The sequence below is a fragment of the Sceloporus undulatus genome, chromosome 11 (assembly GCF_019175285.1).
Source record: "Sceloporus undulatus isolate JIND9_A2432 ecotype Alabama chromosome 11, SceUnd_v1.1, whole genome shotgun sequence".
Lineage (NCBI taxonomy): Eukaryota > Metazoa > Chordata > Lepidosauria > Squamata > Phrynosomatidae > Sceloporus > Sceloporus undulatus.
The window spans coordinates 1,011,216-1,035,761 of NC_056532.1; the positions used below are offsets into that span (position 1 = coordinate 1,011,216).

A 24,546-nucleotide genomic window follows, 5' to 3' on the forward strand; every position below is an offset into this window, starting at 1 on the left:
TGGGATCTCTAGGTCCTCCCGGGGCGACACCGGAGGAGCTACAAAGGCCTAGCAGAGCGATTCTCTCTATGGATCTCTAGGTCCTCCAGTGCAACACTGAGGGAGCCTCAAGGCCTAGCGAGCGGTCTCTCTAGGATCTCTGTCCTCCAGGGAAAAAAAAAAAGAACACTGGAGGAGCTACAAGGCCTACAGAAGCGTTCTCTCCTAGGGATCGCTAGTACTCCAGGGGCACACACGGAGAAGCTACAAGGCCTAAGCAGGGGTTCTCTCTAGGATCTCTAGGTCCCCGGGGACACCAGGAGATGCTACAAAGGCCTAGTCAGAGCGTTCTCTCTAGGGATCTCTAGGTCCTCCAGGGCAACACCGGAGAGCGGAAAATGCCTAGCAGAGCGTTCTCTCTAGGATCTCTAGTTCCTCCAGGGCACAACCGGAGAACTACAAAGGCCTAGCAGAGCGTTTCTCTAGGATCTCTAGTCCTCCAGGGCAACACTGGAGGAGCTACAAAGGCCTAGCGGCGTTCTCTCTAGGGGATCTCTAGGTCCCTCCATGGCAACAAAGGAGAGCTACAAAGGACTCAGAGCGTTCTCTCTAGGATCTCTATGTCCGTCCAGGCAACAACGGAGAAGCTACAAAGCCTAGCATAGCGTTCCTCCTAGGTCTCTAGGTTCCTCCTGGCAACACCGTATGAGCTACAAAGGCCTAGCAGACGTTCTATCTAGGTATCTCTAGGTCCTCCAGGGAACACTGGAGGAGCTACAAAGGCCTAGCAGTTGTTTCTCTAGGGATCTCTAGTTGCCTCCGGGAGACACCGAGGCTACAAAGGCCTAGCAGAGTGTTTCTCTTCTAGGGATCTCTAGGTCCTCCAGGGCAACAACAGAGAAGCTACAAAGGGCCTAGCAGAGCCGTTCTCTCTAGGGATCTCTAGGTCCAGGCAACACCGAGGAGCTACAAAGGCCTAGGCAGGTGTTCTTCTAGGTATCTCTAGGCCTCCGGGGCGACATCCCCCCGGAGGAGCTACAAAGGCCTAGCAGAGCTTCGCTCTAGGGATCGCTAGGTCCTCCAGGGCGACACGGGAGGAGCCACAAAGCCGAGCAGAGCGTTCTCCTCTAGGGATCTCTAGGTTCCTCCAGGGCAACACTGGAGGAGCTACAAAGGCCTAGCAGAGCGTTCTCTCTAGGATCTCTATGTCCTCTGGGGCGACACCGGAGAGCTACAAAGGCATAGCGGGTGTTCTCGCTAGGGATCTCAGGTCCTCCGGGCACACCGGAGGATCTACAAAGGCCTAGCAGAGTGTTCTCTCTAGGGATCTCTAGGTCCTCCAGCCGGCACCACCGGAGCAGCTACCAACGGCCTAGGGGCGGTTTCTCTCTAGGGACTCTAGGTCCTCCGGGGCGACACCGAGGGAGCTGACAAAGGCCTAGCGAGCGTCTCCTCTCCGAGGGATCTCTGCGTCCCGCCGGGCAACACCGGAGGAGCACAAGCCTAGCAGAGCCCGTTCTCTCCTGGCATGATCTAGGCCCTCCAGGGCAACACGGGGAAGGAGCCCACAAAGCGCCGCCTAGCACGAGCGTTCTCTCTAGGGATCTCTAGGTCCTCCGGGGCAACCTGGCGGGGAGCTACCCAGGGCCAGCAGAGCGTTCTCTCTAGGCATCTCTAGGTCCTCCGGGGCGGACCCCGGAGGAGCTACAAAGGCCTAGCAGGGGGGGGTGTCCTCTCTAGGGATCTCAGGTCCCTCCGGGGCGCAGCCCGGAGGACCGCTCCCAGAAACCGAGGAGCTCAAAGGCCCTCACCCCGGCGACGCACAGCCCTCCGCTCTCTAGGGATCTCAGGGTCCTCCAGCGGCAACACCGGAGGAGCTACAAGGGCCCGCAGCCCGGGTGTTCTCTCTAGGGATCTCCTAGGGTCCTCCGGGCAACCCCGGAGGAGCCACAAGGCCCTAGCGGAGCGTTCCTCACGGGATCTCTAGGTGTTTCAGTGAACTTTGTAAAAGACGGGACCATAGAGTGGCCACTGGAGGACCTAGATATTCCGAGAGAGAGCATATGAATGCAAATCCCGTGAATAATCAAGCGGCAAATATCAAAGCCGCAAATATGGAGGGACTGAGTGTTATACAGATTATGTATTGTATAAATTCGTGTATGAATTTTAATTTTATATAAAAAATCTATATATACCACACAAGAAAGGGATTTTTCCGACATTAAAAAGGTAGAGGTACGTCTAGGTAAAATTAGGCCGCTATTCTCTGACCCAGAGCTGTAGCTGCGCTTCCAGCCTCTGACTTTAATGTAGATACCATCCGACAGGGTCTGGGCGGCCGGCCTTTTTAGGATGTGGGATGCAACTCTACCTGTTGCAACAGTCGCATCCCACCATCTGGCAAGCCCTGACTGCGTAGGAGGTGGACTACTAGTGTCACAAAGCAGCACTTCATAACTGTATCCCCATTCAAATCCCTTGATGATAGGACTTCATACCCTCTGTCAATGCCAAGCATTCGAGTTCCAATGCATCCATATTTGTGGCTACTACGGTATTGTGTTCCTAGCTTCAAAGTAATGGTACGGAGACCGCGTCCGACCAAACCTTCCCACTCACTTCACCGCTCTTCACAAGTCGATACTACCAGAGTGGTGAAACAACTGGGACCAGCAGATAAGGTCTACAGAAACGCAGTCCCTTTGCTCCGGTCAGACCTAAGGAATTAAGAAGCGGGGGTTCTACCATCCCCAAGGATGGAACCAAGTTCAGTCCAGTGAAGGAACGCAGAGGGACAAAGCAAAACCGTAGGCTGCGTTGAAAGTTAGATCGGACTCGATAAGGAAAGAAAATGACACACAGGATGGCGCCACAAATAGTTCAAATAGATCCACGCGATCTCTAATCGAGGAAACCTGGAGTCAAGGAACACGTAAGGAAGTACATGTAGATAAGGAGTATAGGCCTGTTCCAGAACGCCAAAATAAAGCTACTTTGGGTACTTTGTGAGGTATGCTGTGTAAAATGATGCATGCACCCTAAGAGCTCGGAAGCTGCACCAAAGCTGCCCTCCAGTGCTTAGAAATGGAGGTGTGGCTTGGGCGCGACTCTGGACTCTTAGGGCCCATAGCATCATTAAACAGCATACCTCCAAAGAGACCCAAAGCAGCTTTATTTTGGCTCTGGAACAGACCTATGTCCATCACATGCTTGGTTCAAGCCAGTTGCTTAGCCATAATCCATTCAAGTGCATTGCAACAATTGAGGAAACACAGCAAACTTAACATGGCAGCTTTGTTTAAGAATAGCACAAATTGCGTCCATTACCATCTCCGACGCATCCCAAACATGCATTTAAAAAGCAGAGGTCCACTTACAAAGTAGCGGTCCCCAAGCGAGACGAACTGAAGTTGGAAGGAAACACAGGAGACAAATCAGAAGCAACTCTCTCTCGCTCTCCGATATATATATATAATATACCACATCCCTCATTAGCTGGATTTTTAAAAAGTGTTTTTTCATCTCACAACATGTACCGAGGCTACTTGGCCCATGTCATCTGCTAATGAAACAACACCACCGTTTATCGTTAATCACTCCCCACCTGTTTCTTGCTCAAACAGCTCCGCTGACAGTAACACGCTATTTTGCCGAAGTCCCAGGCTCCGGCGGTGGGTGTAATTGCCAATTTATTTGACAGGCACTGATAATAATTAATGATGGCATTTTTGGCCCTACGCCGAGACTAATAGACACATAGCACAACCTCCATGACATGCCGGCATTCAGGGCCCTGGACTCCAGCAACGTAGCTTTGTGACAGGGGGATGAGAAAGGGAGGGGGAGGAATCCCTCGACTGAAGATTCAGAAGGAAATAGCTGCGGGTTGGAATAATGGATCCATGTTCTCCTTTTCGCCTTCCTCCCTCCACCCTTCACTGGCGGCAAATATGAACTTTGCCAACTTATTCCACCAAAAATAATTCGTTTCATCACTAAAGCGGGAAGGAAGGCACCAGAAATATATTGAAATAGAAAGCATATAACGCGATGAGAAGTTTTCTATCCCATTACCTGACTTTATTGGGTATTTTGTTAAACCACCTTAGATTTAGTTTTGTGGGGTTTTTGGGCTCTGTGGCCATGTTTCTAGAAGGATTTTTTTCCTGACGTTTTCGCCGGCATCTGTGGCTGGCATCTTCGAGAATGCTGGCATGGAAGAAAGTTGGGTGTAATTTACAGTATGACCATGGGTAGGGAGGAGTGATTTCCATGTTAATCCTTTGCCTACCTACCATCCTAGGCTTCCCTCAACAACAGAATATACAGGTGGTACCCCCGGGTTACGAAAGTATCGCCCGGAGGCCCTTCGTAACCCGAAGATCTTCGCAAGCCGGAAATTGCCATAGGCACAGCGCTGGAAGCCGCGATTCCGTGTAAAAAGCGCCGAAAGCCAAAATTTTTTTTTAGTAACCCAAAGAAAAAAAAAAACGTAACCCGAAACAGTTTTTTCTAATGGATTTTTCGGTAACCCGAAATTTCGTAAGTGCGGTGATTTTCGTATCCGGGTACCACTGTACACAGATTAACATGGACAATCGCTCCTCCCTATCCAGGGTCCACACAGTATATTTATATATATCCAACCGTTCCATGCCACTTTCATCATGAAGTCCAGCCTATCCGGGGTCACACAGTCTATTTATAAATCCAACTCTTGCCATGGCCAGCATCTCCTGAAGATCCGAGCCCTATCCAGGGTCACACAGTCTATTTATATAATCAACTCTTTCCATGCCAGCATTCTCTGAAGATGCCAGCCCTATCCCGGGGTCACACAGTCTTATTTATATATATCCAACTCTTGCCATGCCAGGCTTCTCTGAGATGCCAGCCCTATCCAGGGTCAAACAGCCTATTTAATAATATCACACTCTTTCCATGCCACCATTCTCTGAAGATGCCAGCCCTACCAGGGGTCCACACAGTGTATTATATATTATATCCAACTCTTTCCATGCCAGCAATTCTCTGAAGATGCCAGCTCTATCCAGGGTCCACAGTATATTTAATATATCCAACCTTTCCAGGCCAGCATCATCTGTAAGATGCCAGCCCTATCCAGGGTCACACAGTCTATTTATATATGCCAACTCTTTCCATGCCAGCATTCTCTGAAGATGCCAGCCACATGCTGGCGAAACGTCAGGAAAAACTCTTCTAGAACATTGACCACAGAGCCCGAAAAACCCACAAAAATCTATGGATATCAGCCATGAAAGCCTTCAACTTCCCCATCTTATTTTGGTTTCTTGCTTCTCTTCAAAAGAAGACACTACATGCGCACATTCAAAAGCTTCTTGTGGGCTGTGTGAGCATTTTTAATCTGGTTGGGCAAGTAGTTGCATGAGTCCCCATCTGGGAAAAGACAGGATGTAAAGAAATTGTTGGAAGGATGCGGGTAGCCAGTGCACAACCAGCGCAAGTTTAAAAATTCAGGTTAGAATGATCCCAAACCAAAAAACAATAGTATTTATACTGTAAATAATCTGATATTCTATAGATTATTTATTATTGTGATATTAAAGAAAGAGAGAAAGAAGGGAGAGCGAGAAGGAGATGTAAAACGTTGCCGCTGGTGCTGGAATGCCAGACAATATTTTGGAACAACAGTAAGTGTTACGTGGATGATTTTTAAATAATACACACAAAGAACGTGAAGATGAACACTGTAATTGTAAACATTTGCTCCTTTTGGAAATGTTGCCTTCCCCCAAACAATAAATAAAAACTGTAAACAACCAGGCACTATGGTCGACTATCATGTCCCTCCAAGGGAACAGTAGGAATGACTGACTGGCATCCAGCATGATAAGTGACCAGAGCGCATAATCGGCCTTTGGCTGTTGTGCTATTCTCATAAAAAGGTATTTTTGGCCCTGGAACACAAGAGGAACCTTTCGGCATTCAGCAGCTCATCAGGACCCAAAGAATTAAATCCTTCGGTCTTGAAGATCGGGCCGCACTGATTTTGCATATATATTGTGGAATTAGGAGCGGAAGGCTGGTGGGGAAGCAGCTTTGCGGCTTGTGTTTTTGTCTGGCCATTGTTAATGTCAGTTGACAGAATGAAGGAACAGTGGGTACATTCAATTTCTGATGTCAACATCAAATTACTTTATTAATTTCATGCCTGGCGAAGCATGTATCGCTACAGGCAGAAGCATTTCACTTCATTTTGTTATGCTGTGTTTTGTGCAGCCATTGGCTTGCCTTCCGACTGACAGCTTTTAATTACGACTGATTTGATTGCGCTGCAGAGAATTAACATAATGCAACAATCATTGAGCGCCCAGCCTCAAATACACACATAATCCCACCCCCAAACAAAAACAAGCGCATTGGAGAAGGCAACAGAAGCAACATGCCCACTCCCCTGTTGAATTCCCATGTGCCTCTGGCACCGTGAACCAACCTACCCATTTGATTGGAAAGAGCTCAAAGTGAGATTGTGGTCGAAAACTCTGAAGAGCTTCAAATTCAACAATTATTTTACACTTATGGAAGACCTAGCAATGGCAATAGCAATAGCACGTGCCGCTATCGGTGAACTAGCTTTCCCCAAGCGGTTTACAATGTGTTCGCCAATTGCCCCAACAGCTGTAGGACTTGTCTATGTGCAGCACATGCGCTGCCTAAACGGTCCAAAGCTCAATCCCTGGCATTTCGACTTGGAAACGTATCAAGCTATGGAAAAGACAATCCCTCTTTCTCTCTCGCTCACTCTCAAGATGGATGCAGATATAACCAACGTAATTTGCTACCTAACACATTCTCTGAATTGTTGTCTATAGCCGCAGGAGAGGAGGACTGCTTCAGATGCACCCCCCGGACTTTGTTGAACTATGGACAAATGGAGTTCTTCCGCAACCATCCTGGCGCATCTTTCTATCTGCCAGAGATGCTGTCACAGAAACCATAGAATCACAGAGTTGGAAAAGACAACAAGGCCATCGCAGGTCCGCGAGAGGGAGGGCCTACAGGTGGACCCTCTCTGGTGTGGTCCCGCATCCCCCCACCTCCCCTAGTAATACCACTAGCATGTAACCCGTCATAATTGACAGAAGGAAAGTATCCTGGCATGAAATACGATATTTAGAATCATAGAGTGGAAGGTTTGACCCCACAGGCCATTCAGTCCAACCCATGGTTCCCAACCTGTGGGTCGGGACCCCTTTGGGGGTCGAATGACCCTTTACAGAAGGTCGCCTAAGACATCGAAAACACATATTTTGCACATAGCAATGAAAATATTGTAGGTTTGGAGGTCGCCACAACATGAGGAACTGTATTAAAGGGTCATGGCATTAGCAAGGTGTGGGACCACTGGTCCAACCCCATTCTGCCATGCAGGAACTCTCAATCAAAGCATACTGACATATGCCACCCAGCCTCTCTTTAAAGACCCTCAAAGAAGGAGACTCACCACGCTGTTCACTGTTGAACAGCCTTACGGTCAGGAATGTTCCCTCCTCTTTTCCTGCAGCTTGCATCCATGGCTCAGGGTCCCTTTCTCTGGACAGCAGCAGAAAACAAGCTTGCCCTCCCCCAATAATGACATCCTTCAAATATTAAACAACGGGCTATCAAGCACCTCTAACCATCTCTTTTCCAGGGTAACATACCGACTCCCAAGTCCTCCTCATAAGGCATAGTTTCCAGATCCTTAATCATTCTGGTCACTGTCCTCTGGGTATGTTTAGCCGAAGAAGAAAGGCTAAGAGGTGATATGAATAGCCTTTTTAAGTATTTGAAGGTTGCCATACGGAGAGATAGCAAGCTTGTTTTCTGTGCTCCAGAGACTAGAACCTGCAACAGTGGAAGCAAGCCACAGGTAAAAAAGAGATTCCCCTCAACATTAGGAGGAAACTTTTGACGGTAAGAGATGTTTGATAGTGGAAGAACTTTCCCTCGGAGAGTGGTAGAGCCTCCTTCTTTGGAGGTTCTAAACGAGCTGGGTGGCCATCTCTTGGGGATGTTTGATGTGATTTCCTGCATGGCAGAATGGGTGCAGCTGGATGGCCCTTGGGGTCTCTTCCAACCCAGATGTCTATGATCCTACTAAAAGAGAGTGGGGTGGTGGGATCTATCTGCCCTTTTAACTTCAGCTACTTCTCTTGCTGAAGAGCGGGTATAATTAAATTATTATTATTATTATATTATTATTATTATTATATTATTATTATTAGTGCAAATCTTCCTTACTGTTCATTATAGAAAATGTATTTACTGTCCCTTGTTTCACATCCGGTTTTTTATTTCGAGCAGCATCCACAATATATCGTCCCACAAAGCGATCTGCAGTGTGATGTCTACCACTATATATAGTCTCCCAGCGGCAAACACACAGCCAAACAACAATGAGGATCCCATCCCTTTCCTTCATTTATTTTTTGGTTCTCTTTCCTAACAATCCACAATGTTTGTTTACTGTCGGATGATGTCTGCGCATTGCGCTGAATGTATACAAGTACCCGCCGCAACAATTCGCAGGGGTCTGCGCCTGATGAATAACACATCCCCAGTACAGAGCTGAGTCGTTGGCTGTTGTTTTAATTCTTTCTCTCTTTCTTTCTCTCTCTCTCTCTTTCCTCCGTATTTCTGTGTTGCCAAAAAAACAATTCTAGTGATCCATTTGCAATCCCCATATCCAAAATATTGCAGTACTAAATATCAAGCCGAATACATATAGATTAATAAGTGTGCGGCGTAGGGTGGGGGGGATGAAATTATAAGGCATAAAATATGAATTAATCAGGGGGAAAGGAAGACAAAGTTGGGTTGACTCGAATCCTGGTTGAGAAAACAGAAGAGCAGCCATCTTGCCTAGAGCAAAATCTCAACTGAGCGAATTCTACTGCCGGGGCGAGATTTTGTTGTGAGATGAATTGGCGCAGCCTTCTGCTTACATAAGGAGGAGGGGAGGGATGACAGCTTCGGGGTCTTTCGAACCGGAGGGCAGCCTTACCAGAAAGCAGAAAACAAGTTGTCAGTCCCCTAAAGCTTGCAGAAGCAGAGATGCAAAAAAAGGGGAAGGGGGAAGAAGACGGGGAGGAAAAAAAAAGGTTTACGACAAGAGCAGCCAGTGCGGATTCATCGCCGCGGTGTCAAGCGCTGTTGGCTAATTATCGCCCTTCATTTACGACTTCAAGATTGTTTTTTCACTTATACCAGAGACCTTGTTTACCCCCCAACTGTGGACGGAGTACGATGGGCAGGTGTATATGTATCGGCAATATATGTATATAAGGAGGGAATCAATCTGTCGCTGATAAAGATTAGATCATTCTCCAATCAAAGGCCCTATTTATTTTTTTAAAGGCTCCTAAACTGTCTTTTGGACTTTTAGCAGCCAAAGTCAAAGGAGATCATTGCACGGCAAATCCTACTGGAGATGAGAGGTTGGGTCATAACCGTCTGGAACGGATAAGCCTGGGGAGTAGGCAACCCGATCAACCCGGGTTTCTCCGGCAAGCTTTGAAGAATGTGATTTTTCATAGAACATAGAATCGTAGAGTTGGAAGAGACCGCAAGGGCCACCAGTCCACCCCTGCAATGCAGGAAATCCAGATCAAACTCCCCGACGGATGGCCATCCAGCCCGCCTTTGAAGACCTCCAAGGGAAGGAGACTCACACAACTCCAAGGAAGGATTTTGGTTCCACCTGTCGAACAGCCTTACTGTCAGGAAGTTCCTCCTAAGTTTTGAGGGGGAATCTCGTTTCCTGCAGCTTGCATCCACTGCTCCGGGTCCTAGTCTCTGGAGCAGCAGAAAACAAGTTTGCTCCCTCCCCATATGAACATCCCTCAAATATTAAACAGGGCTCTCATACAACTCTTACCTTCTTTTTTCCAGGCTAAACCTCCCCAGCTCCTTCATGTCATCCTCATAGAGCATGGTTTCCAGACCTTTCACCATTTAGTTGCCCTCCTTTGGACAACGTTCCAGTTTTCAATGTCCTTTTGAATTGGTGGCCCCAGAACTGGTCACCATATTCCAGGTGGAGCCTGACCAGAGCAGATAAGTGGCACTATTACTTCCCTTGGTCTAGAAGGCCAGGTTGGATACGGGATGCAACTGCCCAGGCTCTAACAGTGCAATAAGATCCGTCCCAGGCGGTTACGGCCCAAGGTCCTGATCCTGACACGGATTCCAGTGAGATAATCCCAAGTCCTCTTGGTGCCTTGGTGGCTTGCGTTGGAAGATATATTCACCATAGGAGACTGCAGTCAAAGGAATCAAAAAAGACTAAGATGGAGAGGGCAGCTATGAAGAAACTAGAAAATAAGGATGTTATATTGAGGAGGGACCAGCTTGGTTTCTGCTGCTTCCCAGAGACTAGGACTGGAGCAATGGATGCAAGCTCCGAAAAGAGATTCCACCTCAACATTAGGAGGAACTTCATGACAGTAAGAGGCTGTTCGACATTGGAAGGCACTCCCTCGGAGTGCAACGGAGTCTCCTTCTTTGGAGGTCTTTAAACAGCAGGCTGGATGTCCATCTGTCGGGGATGCTTTTGATTTTTTTAGATTTCCTGCATGGCAGGAGCTTGGACTGGATGGCCATTGGGTGCTCTTCCAACGCTATGATTCTATCCCAAATGTAAAGACATAGAACTGAGCACAAGGTTAGACTCATACAAGCCATGTATTCCCTATTACCATGGTCGATGTGAGAGCTGGGAGTTAAGAAGCAGCTAGAAGAGATTAATTCATTTGATACTGGTGCTGGAGAAGAGTGCTTGAGTTCCCATGGACAGCAAGAAATCCACAAATGGTCCTAGAGCAGACAAACCAAACATCTCTCTGCAACCAAGATGACTAGACTGAGGCTGCCTGTCTTTGGCCACATCAGCGGAGGAAGACTCCTGGAAAAAACAATACACAAGGAAAGGGGTAAGCAAAAAGAGAGAAGGCCACATAGTAGATGGAGGACTCTAGTAAGGAGGTCGTGGGTATGAAGCTGGCAGAGCTGTGGAGCATAGGGAGTCTTGGAGATATCTCACTCTAAGAGGTCGACTGGGTTGAGATGGACTCGAGGATGGATAACAACAACAGCAATTGTCCACCCTTCCAAAGGCTGGCTTTGGCCTCCATGGCTGGTGCTGATCAAAACACATCCCCAGTTTTCCTGAAGTTGAAAAATTGGCCTGTAGACAAAGTCACAGCCTTCAGCAACTAGAATAGATGCTTTTAGATTGCCTCCATCTTTCCCTGTCGTACCTTGTTACATCGGTTTCTTAGGCTATATAAGCCTCTGTCCCTAGGTGGATATTTCAGTCCATTGTCCGTAGATATTACAATCCCCATATATGTGTATCTCCCCGCAGGAGAATCATCAGTGGAGATTTCTCGCTAAGGCAAGATGGCTGCTCCTTCTGTTTTCCTCAAACTGGAATCAAGTCAGCACGACTTTGTCTTCTTCCCCCCCATTGTTGCACACACACACACACACACACAACACATAGATATATATGATATATACACACACACACACACACACCCTGACAGAAACAATTGATGATTTGACGAAGGTGGAATCAAATATGAGAAAAATGTGAGGATGACAGATGATCCAGCAGATATGATGTCAACGTTTGGGACCCAGAGGCCTCCAGCCCCTCAACCTTCTGCAGGCTGCACCTCCCAACCCGAACATCAGTTCTTGTGCCTTTTGATGGAGACACATAGGAAAATGAGGTTTTTTTTGTAGAGTTTGTGGGAGATCTTGAATGGTGGTGTAGGGGATGGGAGAGGTTTTGTTTTGCCACTTTCCACACACATAGGAGAGCACTGGATGTGATGTTGAGGTGTGTTCCTCCGAAAAATGTACTGTCTGATAACCCTGAAGACGACTTACAGTCATAGAATCAGAGAGTTGGAAGAGACCAAAGGGCCATTCAGTCACCCCATTCTGGTGCTTACCTATGGCAATTCATGATGTCTACAACACGATTTACAAAAATTCCAGGCAGAGATTCCCTACTCCGTATATCATATATGGAGAATTCGCAATGAAACTGTTCAAGACTACTGGCAGTAACATTAGCGAAAAGAGCCCATAGCTGTTCATGAAGACATCAATCTGTCTCTTTAAGATGGAAGAGTTGCAAGACGAAGAGAGAGAGTGGAGAGTTGGTGCGCTGTGAATCCCAGTGGAAACAGAATGGAATGGACCAACTGCAAGAAGAGTTAAAGAGAAAAGATGGAACACTGGAAATGGCCCAAAGACCCTTTGTGACAGTGAAGGAGGAAGGGAAGCCTTAACCCAGGAAAGAGATACTGAGGGCAGATGGAAGTTCTCCAAACAGAGAGAGAATCATTCAGAGATCTTGAGAAAGAAACAACCTTAAAGATTAAAAAACTAGAGGAGAGTTGCCTTCGCCAAAGCAAAGCAAAGTTGAAAGAAGAACAGAGTCAGAAGATGAAGGAAGTGTGGTGAAATGGAACAGTCGAAGGCCTCAAACTGAGTCTAAAATGGGCTACTGGGGCTTTTTGCTGTTTTATTTTATTTTTTGTATATGTATGGTGTTGTTTTACTATTGTACGCGACTTAATTGATGTAAACCGCCCTGATCTATGAAGGTGCGGTATATAAATAAAAACTTTATTTATTATTTATTATTATTCTGTCATGCAGGAACTCTCAATCAAAGCATCCCCATTGACAGATGCCATCCAGCCTCTGTTGGGAAACCCCAAAGAAGGAGAATCCACCGCTCTCCAGGAAGGAGTGCAAACAGCCCTTACTGGTAGGAAGTCCTCCTAATGTTGATCTGGAATCTCTTTTCCTGAGCTTGCATCCATTGTTCCAGGTCTTATTCGCGGAGCAGCAGAAAACAATCTTGCTCCTCCTCAATATGAGACTTCCAGTCAGTATTAAAAGGGCGATACATATCACCTCTTAACTGTCTCTGTCCAGATAAACATCCCCAGCTCCCTAAGTCTCTCCCTCATAAGGCTTGGTGGTTTCCAGACCCTTCACCATTTTAATTGCCCCCTTTGGACACATGGCTCCAGTTTCTCAAAGTCCTTTTTGAATTGTGGTGCCCAGAACTGGACACAATCCAGGTAATGCCTGACCAAAACAAATAAGCGGCACGATTACTTCCCTTGGTCAGACACTATACTTTGATGATGCAGCCTAAAATTGAATTGGCCTTGTTAGCTGCCGCATCACACTGTTGACTCATGTTCACGTGTGGGTTACTTGAACTCCCAGATCCCCGTTCACATATATAAGTCTCCTTAAGCCAATGTCTCCATCCTATATCTGTGCATTCATTTTTTCCGCCCTAAGTGCAGTTCCTTACATTTCTCCCTGTTGAATTTCCATTTGTTATCTTTGGCCCAGCTTTCAGTCTATTCGGGTCATTTTGGAAATGAGTGGCTGCAGTAGCAGGATTTAACACTGCACCAGGAGACCAACTGCTCCTTCAAGGAGGACATTACCATTAGCCAAAGCAGGAGCAGCTGCAAGGACAGGGGTTCTTCATCCCTGATCTTGGTGACGTCGGGGAGAAAGAGTGAGACTACACAACAGAGGAAGATCTTTATTCAAGCTCAGTAGTGCCACTGTGTCGGCTAGGTATTTTTCCACTTTAGTTGAGATGTTAGTTAATGAACCTGGGACATTCTACATGCAGAACAGTTGCTCCATCGCCGAAGGGGGAACACAACCTGGGCTCTACTACAACCCGGAGAAGGAGCCTGCCCGGTGAGTTTCAGTATCTCTGCCACCGATCATCATGACCACCAGCAGTGCAAGAAATGCTGGACAAAAACAGGTACTGTATTTACAACTCACCCTGGTTGGCATTCCTAAACGTGACCGCACTTCTCTACATATTTGCTCCATCCCCCTTTTGGGTGTGTCCAAGCAGTAAACAGGTTTTCTGAGTGAAAAAGGAAGCAAAATGACATCGGCTGGTTGATAGATGCATGGTAGTCTGTCGCTTTCGGTATATGCATTTTGGTTATCCATTCTAACCCTCCGCGAGTTAAAAGTTCATCATTTTATGCAACCTGATTTTTGCAACACTCAGCTGCAGTGGATAGTTGCAGCATTAAAAAGGAAGGAAGAAAGCTTTCGCTCCGTCCACTTTCCTCCAATCGTGCAGGTTTTTAATACCTCTTATCATGTTGGTGGATATACCTTGAGGAAACATCAAGGCTTTTGAGAGAGGAGACAGCCTAAATGTACCAAGCGTCCTGACGGCGCAGCAATAGTGAAGGGTGACACTGGCGAGAGACAACAATAGTGGTACCACAGCCAACTCTTGTTAGCAATGTGCAGAGGAGCCATGGTAAATCCCCATGTAAATTCTTACCAGGAAACCCTATGATGAGACAAGCCAAAGTGAAAGAAGAGACAATTCAGGATTCATGTGCGGGAGGGCAAAGGACAAGGACAAGCAGCACTGTGCTTAATGGTACAACGAATAATTCTATGTGGGGCTGCCTATGGAAACTGTTCAGAAACGTCAGCCATTTTTAGTCCCATCAGACTAAAGCAAGCTATAATTGCAATACTGATATTTTCTGTTCTAGTTTGTTTTAAGGTGTTGCAACCATCATGGGGACAGTAAGGGCTGTTCGATAGAGGACAAACTCCACTCGAAGTGTAGTGGAGCCTCCTTCCTTGGAGGTCTTTAGCAGAGGCTGGATGACCATCTGTCAGGGATGCTTGATTGAGATCCTCCATGGCAGAATGGGATTGGACTGGATGGCTTTGGGGTCTTTTCCAACCTAGGACTCTATGATCTATGGCGCGGTACATACGCCCCAAAAGGTGGGCTGGCAGGTGCCTAGTTTTCCTGTTTCCAAACTGCAAAGCAAAAAGAACCCGGAAAAACTGGGTTCTTCTGGTGGTGCGCATAGGCGTCATCAGTGCGCACTGTGACGCATCCATGACAGAAGTCGGCACCTGGCGGTGCGGATGTGACACCACGCTTGTGTCATGCACGCACGAACGCGCCCCATATGGACGGTGCCACATAAAGATGGCTCCGTCTATACATGCTAGGATTCTGGAGCGTGTGGATGCTGCGTGCTCCGGAACCCTAGAATTGCCCAGACGGCCACAAACCGGTGGTCTGTACTGGTCCAAGATGATACTGTGACCATGCTGGAAGAAAAGTGGGATATGATATTAACCAAGCAACCATTAAACTACGCCACAGCTACTCAACAACACAGTTGGTGTGCAGTTAGAGATTTCACCTGCTCACATACCCTCCTAACCAATTCCCATCTTCAGAGGATTACTAGAAGCAAAAGATGTGGAGAGGGCAATGCTAAGTCACAAGTTCTTTCCTTTGTGATACCCCCTCCTTGTCTAGATGTCTTGAAAAAGAGTTTGAACGGCTACCTGCTTGGAATACTCTAGTAGAGGAAAGCGATGGAGGATGATGGTTGGATCAAATAGCCCATAGGGCCAGCTAATAGTTCTACGATTCCCTCCTTATGACTCTATACTGGCATAGTCTCTTCTTTGTGTCTTGAAAAAGAGTCTGGACAGCTACCTGCTGGGAATGCTCTAGCTAAGGAATAAAGCAATGGATGATGGTGTTAGATCAGATAGCCCACATTGATTGATTGATTGATTGATTGATTGATGGATTGATTGAATTAAAGGGGCAACTCTATGATTCATAAATCATAGGCCTGTTCCAAACGGCCAAAATAAAGCTGCTTCGGGTCTCTTTGGAGGTATGCTGTTAAATGAGCATGCACCCTAAGAGTCCGGAAGCTCACCAAAGCTTCCTCCAGTGCTTAGGAATGGAGGGTGGCTTTGCGCGACTCCGACTCTTAGGACCCAGGCATCATTTAAATACCATACCTCCACCTCCAAAGAGACCCGAAGCAGCTTTATTTTGGCAGTCTGGAACTGGCCATAGAATCATAGAGTTGGAAGAGACTGCAAGGGCCATCCAGTCCAACCCCATTCTGCCATGCAGGAAATCCAAATCAAAGCATCCCCAACAGATGTCCATCCAGCCTCTGTTTAAAGACCTCTAAGGAAGGCGACTCCCTATAGAGTTTATCACACAGGCCTTTGAGAATGTGCCCGAAGCGGAACGGAAATGAGCGGGAAGGGAATGGAACAAGGAAAGGACGCATATTACCGCACGGGAGAACACCACTGGTGCTGCCAGAAGTCTCCAATCTGTTCCCCATCCATCCCACAGCAGCCGATTTTCAAGAAGTGTTCAGAAGCGTTCTTGAAAATCGGCTGCTGTGGGACGGATGTGGAACATGCTGCTGATGTCCGGCAGCATCGGTGGCATCCTCCGGTGCGGTATTATGTGTCCTTTCCCCCATTCCATTCCCTTCCAGCTCACTTCCATTCTGCTTTGGGCGCATTCTCCGAGGCCCATGCATCAAACTCCTATGATTCCCTCCTTATGACTCTATACTAGCACATTCTCTTCTCTGTGTCCACCTTCCTTTCCAAGCAGAGCATGGGACAAAACCACCCCCCAGCTTAGGTCTTTTAAAAGAACTGCCTTATAATTAGAAACCGAACAAATCTTAGCTACAAAAACTTTCGATTTTTAACGCATACACATTTTTTGGGGAATTTTTAAATTAGTGAAACGGAGAACACTATTTACCTTTCAGAAGGAACAAGAACCTCACAGAAGACTGGAAGGTGACCACAAGCTTGTCTGGCAATGTATTTATCTCTTCTCACGTCGGTTGTTATGTCTATCAGCCAAAGCTGTTAGCGAAGTGGGGATTATGAGGTTTCTGAGAAAAGCATACTTAAATTTCTGCTATGTTAGCAAAGTCTGAGAAGGATTGCTACAAGCAGAGATTCTGCCAACTTCTCCAACAGATCAGTTTCTTGTTACCTTAGGCCTGTTCCAGACTGCCAAAATAAAGCTGCTTTGGGTCTCTTTGGAGGTATGCTCTTTAAATGACGCATGGGTCCTAAGAGTCCGGAGGTCGCGCCAAACCACACGCCATTCCTAAGCACTGGAGTGCAGCTTTGGTGCAGCTTCCGGATTCTTAGGATGCATGCATCATTTAAACAGCATACCTCCAAAGAGACCCAAAGCAGCTTTATTTTGGCAGTCTGGAACAGGCCAATGTCGGCTAAACCAGTGGTAGCCAATGTAATCAAATATCGTAAGGGATTATGAGGCTTTAAAGATCCCCTACGACCCCTTTACTCTTTCTATTTAACATTGTAGACTGTGGCAAATTAAAAATCAAAGTCGAACGATTGCGTATAATATTGTCTATGGTCACATTAGCGAGGATCTTATATATGCGCAGTGCTGGGAAGCAAATAAAACACCGACAGATAAGGAACGGATTCTGAAATCAATAGAAGCGAGAAGTCTTGGTATCTTAACAGCTATCCTAAAAGGCAAAACTAAAAATAACATCGAAAAAGAACTGGAATGCCTAAAAAAAATCTATGGAGAAGAAAAAGGTTTAAAGTTGATTCAAAGAAAAGAAAATGTCAGTTTGGTAATTAAATAAGAAATTAAGTTAGATGAATATACTATTTTATATCATTTAAGTTTTGGAACGATATCACATTAGACAAGGGAAGACAAATAACTCTGTCTTTTTTGAGGTGATTGTGGCCCTAGTATGTACTGGGTACATACAAAATGGTGGTGCGCGTTCCACATGGGCGCCACCATCTTGACGTTGTGGATGCATAGCATCCACATGTCACGCGGCATAACTGATGCTGCGAGTGTGCCATTGGGCACTTGTGGCGCCACTTCCGGGGCGCACAAAGAAGCACCATTTTCAGGCTTCTTTTTGCCACGTCTGGGAACCGCGTGGTTTTACCACTGCGGTTCCCGGATGCAGCAACCGGCGGCGCCGGCAGACCGCCGATTTCAGGTGGTCTGTAACACGCCTGTGATTATGAAGAAGTGCGAAGACAGAAAGATATCATCTTAAGCTTGATCATTATATGTTTGTCACTGGAAAAGAGTTGCTGATGTTGTTTAGTCTTGGTTTGTTTTGCCATATGTGTAAATGTGAAGGTATATACGTGTGTTATGTTTTTAAGTCTTAATACTCTGGTTCCTCTTCAGATCGTATAAATCTTAATAAAACCGAATTAAAAAATAATAACTGGTTGTGCCTCTGAAGCTGATGAAAGCTGTGGACAAAAACATTTAGAGGACATGAGATTGCATTCCAGTAGCGCATATGCTACTGAAGAAGTGCAGAAGAGGACCGCTAGAGGAGAACAAGGGTTCACCTTAGGGTCGAATTAAACAATATAGGTCCCATACGGACAGGCCAAAATAAAGCTGCTTTGGGTCACGTTGGAGGTAGGCTGTTTAAATGATGTATTATATGATGTCTGGAAGCCGCGCCAAAGCCATGATCCAGTCCTAAGGACTGGAGCGCAGCTTTGGCGCAGGTTCCGGACTCTTAGGACACATGCATCATTTAAACAGCATACCTCCAAAGTGACCCGAAGCATCTTTATTTTGGCCCGTCTGTATGGGGCCATACTTAGTCCACAGTTAGAAGAGTTACTCCTTCAAGTATCACGGCATGAAACTGCCCTTGCCTACATAAACGGACTTTGTTTTGCGACAGATCGTTCGTACGTCTGACCGCCGAGGTCTCCATATTTTGCAAACTGTGCTGCGAATGGCAAGGATGGATTTATTGCAAGGGATATGCATTCCTCTTAATGTCTACTATGATCAGGGTAGATAGTGGATGCCTTTTGAATGTTCAAAAAATGCTATAAACTCCACAGTGACTGGTTTTTAATGCCATATTGACTCTGAACATGGTGGCTTCGATCAGCCATCATGGCTAGTAGCCATTTATAGACCTCTTTCCTCCTTTCCCATAAATTATTCTCTCTTTAATAATAATAATAATAATAATAATAATAATATATTCTGCCTCTCCCTACGGATCGAGGCGGGTTACAAAAGAACATGAAAATAAATAATATAACCAACAACAAGATTACACAATCCCCGACCCTCCACCCCCTACATAATAATAACATTAAATACAAATTAACATAGTTGAAATAATTAAAACAATCTAACCCTGCGGTTACCAGATTTTGTGGCAGCAAATCTCATAAGTGTGTGTCTAGGGCTCTTTTTATGTGTCCTGGACCCACTGTCCATCTATTTTATTGGGTAGACATAAGAGTTAACAGCATGAGAATAGGTGCAACAAGTCTTTGGCCTGTTCCAGACTGCCAAAATAAAGCTGCTTCGGGTCTCTTTGGAGGTATGCTCTTTAAATGACGCATGGGGTCCTAAGAGTCCGGAGGTCGCGCCAAAGCCACACTCCATTCCTAAGCACTGGAAAGCTGCTTGGGGTCTCTTTGGAGGTATGCATTTAAATGATGCCTGGGTCCTAAGAGTCCGGAGGTCGCGCCAAAGCCACACTCCATTCCTAAGCACTGGAGGGCAGCTTTGGTGCAGCTTCCGGATTCTTAGGATGCATGCATCATTTAAACATCATGCCTCCAATGAGACCCCAAGCAGCTTTATTTTGGCAGTCTGTAACAGGCCTTTGTGTCTGCCATCATCACTCCACATTGCTCACTGCTACCTTCCAGGAAAAGATTAGATATCACACTTAAGGATAAGAGCTACTATAGTCACTAGGCCACAAAAGCTGGACAGATCAATCAAATCAACACATCTCGGTGTAACATAGTTTTATAATCCAGGAACATGCCACTGTATGTGGGCTATCCGTTACTAACGGTGCTTTTCCCTTTGCAAGCCATTAGTACCGGTTTAAGTTTCTTGTCATGGCCAGCCAAGATCAGCTCTCGGAGGATGAGGAGGAGGATGAGCCTCCTCCAGAGCAAGGGCTGATTGAGGCAACGCCAGGTGCTGTTCCTGCCCTGCCAGGTCCCAGCTGTGATCCTTCAGTCCCAGAGGAGGAGATTCAACCAGGTCCTAGTGCCACAGAGAGGCTTCCTTCGGTACCACAGCCTAGTGGTGATTCAGGAGACGAGGCATGCCTGCAAGTACCTTCTTATCAGGAGAGAAGGGCCGAGAGTGCTTGCAGGCGCAGATCCAGGAGGATTGCAGAAAGACAGTTAGCAAACCAGCCTCAGGTGGCTCGAGGGAGAGCTTCCCTGATTTAAGTGGAAGAGAGGCTTGAGTTTGTTGCTAGAGTTTATTGCATGAGCCCTTGGTGTGATTGCTGTCGCTCTAGCTCCAGACATCTTGTTACCTTGACCTCGGACCGGACCTTTGTTATCTCTTGGCTATTGTGACCTCGGACTGTTTTGACCACGCTGCTTTCTGGCTTCCTGACTTCAGCTCGTCTTTCGGCACGCTTGACTTTCTGCAACCCCGACACCGGCTTGTTTCCTCGGCTTGCTCTTTGACTGCTTCTCCACAAGGTTTGTTTTGCCTTCACGTGTTGACTGCAGGCTTGGTTATCAGCATAAATCAGAGATTGCTGGCAGCAATCCCGGACATTTCTAAAGATACAGAAAGCTCCACAAGAGTGGTTTTGCAGACTTCTAGATAACTCTCAGACAACGCTTGTTGAGTTTAGGGAGTCATCTAATTTGAGTCGCGGGATCTTCCATCAAAGGATGGGGGAGGAAATGTTAAGATTTATGAGACTGGTCAAACAGAAGCTTCGGCAATAAGGATAAATGATATTTTGAAAGACCCTGGAAGGTCTGAATTACCAAAGGGGAAACCTCCCCCAACCAGCTGCTGAATAGCGACTAAAATGGTGAAGGGTCTGGAAGCCATGCCCTACGAGTCTGAAACAGGGCTCTCATATCACCTCTTAACCTTCTTTTCTCCAGGCTAAACATCCCCAGCTCCCTAAGCCTTTCCTCATAGGGCATGGTTTCCAGACCCTTCACCATTTTCGTTGCCCTCCTTTGGACGCGCTCCAGTTTCTCAATGTCCTTTTTGAATTGTGGTGCCCAGAACTGGACACAGTACACAGTAACATACAGTATATACCTTTGAGATGCAAGAAGTCTTGCCAGTTTAGGATCCTGTCTCCTCTAGTGAGATCTGCGAAGTAGTTGCCACTTTAAAGAATGGGAAGGCCCCAGGTGAAGATGGCATTGTGGGCGAGGGCTATAAAGCAGAACCAAATTGGCAGGCCTCCATCCTTTTGGTTCTACTTACATAAAATTAACGATAGTGACTACTTACCTCACCGATGGTATATTAGTATAATCATCCCTCTATTCCAAAGAGGTGACCCAAGTAACCCAGACAACTTTCGCCGTACTAGTTTGTTGGAAATCTCTTCCAAAATATATAGTAAGTATGTACTCAAAAAATGTAATGATTGGCTTGAGTCCATTGAGATGACAGTAGAAGAACAGGTGGGTTTCCAATGCAGTGTAAGTAACAGGGAACCTAAGGCACGTTACCGTCGCGCGCGAAGGGGCATGCTAGGGTTAGGAAGGGGCGTATTAGGGTTGAGAAGGGGCGTCACTTCCTGACGCCCCTCAACCCTAGTATGGACCGAGTCTGTACAAAATGGTGGCACCCGCATGTCGCACGGTGCAAATGACGCCACAAGTGCACCATTGGCACCTCACGGCATCATAACCGTGCCGCAAAGAGAAGCGCCATTTTGGGGTTTCTTTTTGCAGCACGGAGGAGCCGTGCGGGTTTGTACGCTGGGGCTCCTCCACGCTGCAAATGGCGGCGGTGGCGGCAGACCGCCCGTTTTGGGCGGTCTGTAATGCACCTAAGACAGGACAGTTGAGGAGTTGTACTTACATCGCTGAGTCTCTCTCGGGAACTGCTCCGCTGGAACTCTTTGGATTCACCGCTGGCGCTTTCGCTGTCACTGTCCCGGCAGCCGTTCTGGCTTGGATTAAGCTGCATTGAAGAGGTAAATAAAAGTTTCCATCTTAGCTAAGGTATTCATTTGAGCACATGCATTCAGATTTATAAAGACGGCACATAGATGAGTTATACCATACAGCCAACTGAGCATGAGTGAACGAGCACATGCATCGCTGATTTTAAATACCCCCAAAAGAAAAGCTAAGAAAAGTAACCCCCTATTTCAGGGGTGTTGAATCCTGGAACATACATTTCAAGCAGCCAAGCCGTAATTGCTTCTACAGCAAACCCATAATTCGGTTTCTCATTCAGGATGCAACCGACAGTCAATTCTAATGAGTGCAATCGGATCAGTATTCGGATAAAATGTATACCAGGATTGCATCGCGCTTTTCGCACTTGAGCATAGTTTCTCCATTGTATCAGAGGAAAATCCTGCCAGCGTTTTAGAGGAATTCATCATATAGCTTAGCTAAACGTCTTACAGTTTGAAGAACTACTATATACTGTACTTGTTACCTCCGATTTGGTTAGGTCTGATTTAGGCATCTATGTAATTATTTACTTACAAACAAATATTAAAAGTACGATAAATAAATATGAATAAATTAGTTAATAATGACTCAGTGCCCCATAAAGATAACAAAGATGATGATACACGCTACAGATTATAAGCACACATGCACATCTAAACCACTGGACCATAGGATTGTAACATAAGTGGAGGTGCTGGGTTGTGAATTCCACTGGTTTGTAGTAATTTATGTGGTTGCAGCCCACTGACATAAACAAGTCAAAGTTAAGAGGTGACATGATAGCCCTGTTTAAATATTTGAAGGGATGTCATATTGAGAATGGAGCAAGCTTGTTTTTTGCTGATGCATAGAATAGGGTCTGGGAAGCATGCCTTGCGAGGAGAGACTTGGGGAACTAGGTATGTTTAGCCTGGAGAAGAAGGGGTTAGAGGTGATAGAGCCCTGTTTAAGTATTAGAACTGATGACATATTGAGCATGGAGCAAGCTTTTTTTCTGCTGCTCCAGGGAATACGTAGCTCCTGGAGCAATGGATGCAAGCTGCAGGAAAAGAGATTCTACCTAAATATTAGGAGGAACTTCCTAATAGTAACAGCTGTTCGACTGTGGAAGACACTCCTTTGGAGAGTGATGGAGTCTGCTTCCTTGGAGGTCTTTAAGCAGAGGCTGGATGACCATCTGTCGGGGATGCTTTGATTGAGAGTTCCTGCATGGCAGAAGGGGGTTGGACTGGATGGCCCTTCTTGGGGTCTCTTCCAACTCTATGATTCTATGATTCTATGTCCTACACTTATCTTGAACGTTGTACATTGTGTGATGCAACTCCTTTGCAGTTAGGACATCCAGTTACATCTACTGTATAAGCAACCCATTGGCCACCGTGTGAATCAAATGTACAACTAAATAGGATTTTAGTCTCATAATATGCAGCTCTTTTGTCCTTTTCATGTAGTTGTTGTTGTTGTTATATTTGTATCTCACCTTTCTTGCAAAATTGGGACTTGGGATGGCTTACAACTAAAACATACAAACAAATCTTAAGATGCCAGCATTTGCTCACTGTTGCTAAAAGTACTTTTTCTCCTCCTCCAGGCTTAGGCCTGTTCCAGACTGCCAAAATAAAGCTGCTTTGGGTCTCTTTGGAGGTATGCTGTTTAAATGATGCATGCATCCGAAGAATCCGGAAGCTGCACCAAATCTGCCCTCCAGTGCTTAGGAATGGAGTGTGGCTTTGGCGCGACCTCCGGACTCTTAGGACCCATGCATCATTTAAATAGCATACCTCCAAAGAGACCCAAAGCAGCTTTATTTTGGCAGTCTAGAACAGGCCTTAGTAAAAAGGACCCACCGCTATCAGGGAGCCAGTCCCCTTAGATTTTTAACCAGCTTTCCCATCCCGCCAGGAAATATCTGCTGTTGCTTTCTGTTGGAGAACTATCAATACTCTGATCACCCCCGAGGCTCAGAAGAGACCGGGCATATTCTCTGCACAGCTTTCAACCATTAGTCAGTGGTTCAATCTCTCTTTATTTCTTCCACTTGAGTCACAGTTCCAGCTGGTTAGAGGGAAAACAAGTGAATCTCAGCAGGTGTTCTTTTCTTCCCTCCGAGGCACAGTTTGTACAGAAACAGGAGGATGGCATCAAGACTCTGGAGGGTGCAGACGCACATGCAAGCGCAGAAAAGAGACTTGGAACAACTGGTGCCCCATCTTGCGCTCTCTGTGCGCTTTTCCCGTGCCAAGCTTCTGAGGACTCCTGCTTTATATATGCAACTCCATGCCAGTCTTTAAAAAAAGATATACACAGAGAGAGAGAGAAAACAAAACACTGACCTTTCAAAATAGGTCCTATAATGTCCGGGATATTTTCCGCTACAGTGCACACGTTTCTGAATCTATGGGTAGATACTTGCCGTTACAGTGCAGATGAAACTGAACTAAACTAGAAACTGGCCAAACTTGGCATTTTAACTTTGCATGTTCCTGACAAGTCTGTAATACAGTTGCCCCTTGGAACTCGTGGGGGATCCATTCCGGAGCGCACCACACGTTGTGAAACGTGCGCAAATTCAAGCCCCGAGGAAGTTTACTCCATTGTTGAACAGCCCTTACTGTCAGGAAGTTCCTCCTAATATTGAGGTGGAATCTCTTTCCCTGGAACTTG

General features: G+C 46.3%; 1 protein-coding gene across 5 annotated transcripts in view; it reads right to left on the reverse strand.

Annotated features, from left to right (window-relative positions):
• The window catches only part of LOC121916876 (autism susceptibility gene 2 protein homolog), a 386,634-nt gene that overhangs the window by 137,307 nt on the left and 224,781 nt on the right, over positions 1-24,546 (reverse strand). For all 5 annotated transcript variants that reach the window (XM_042442407.1, XM_042442406.1, XM_042442410.1 and 2 more), the window contains exon 3: positions 21,779-21,880. In XM_042442407.1, coding sequence (XP_042298341.1) covers positions 21,779-21,880 — 102 coding nt within the window. The remainder of the gene's footprint in view (positions 1-21,778; positions 21,881-24,546) is intronic.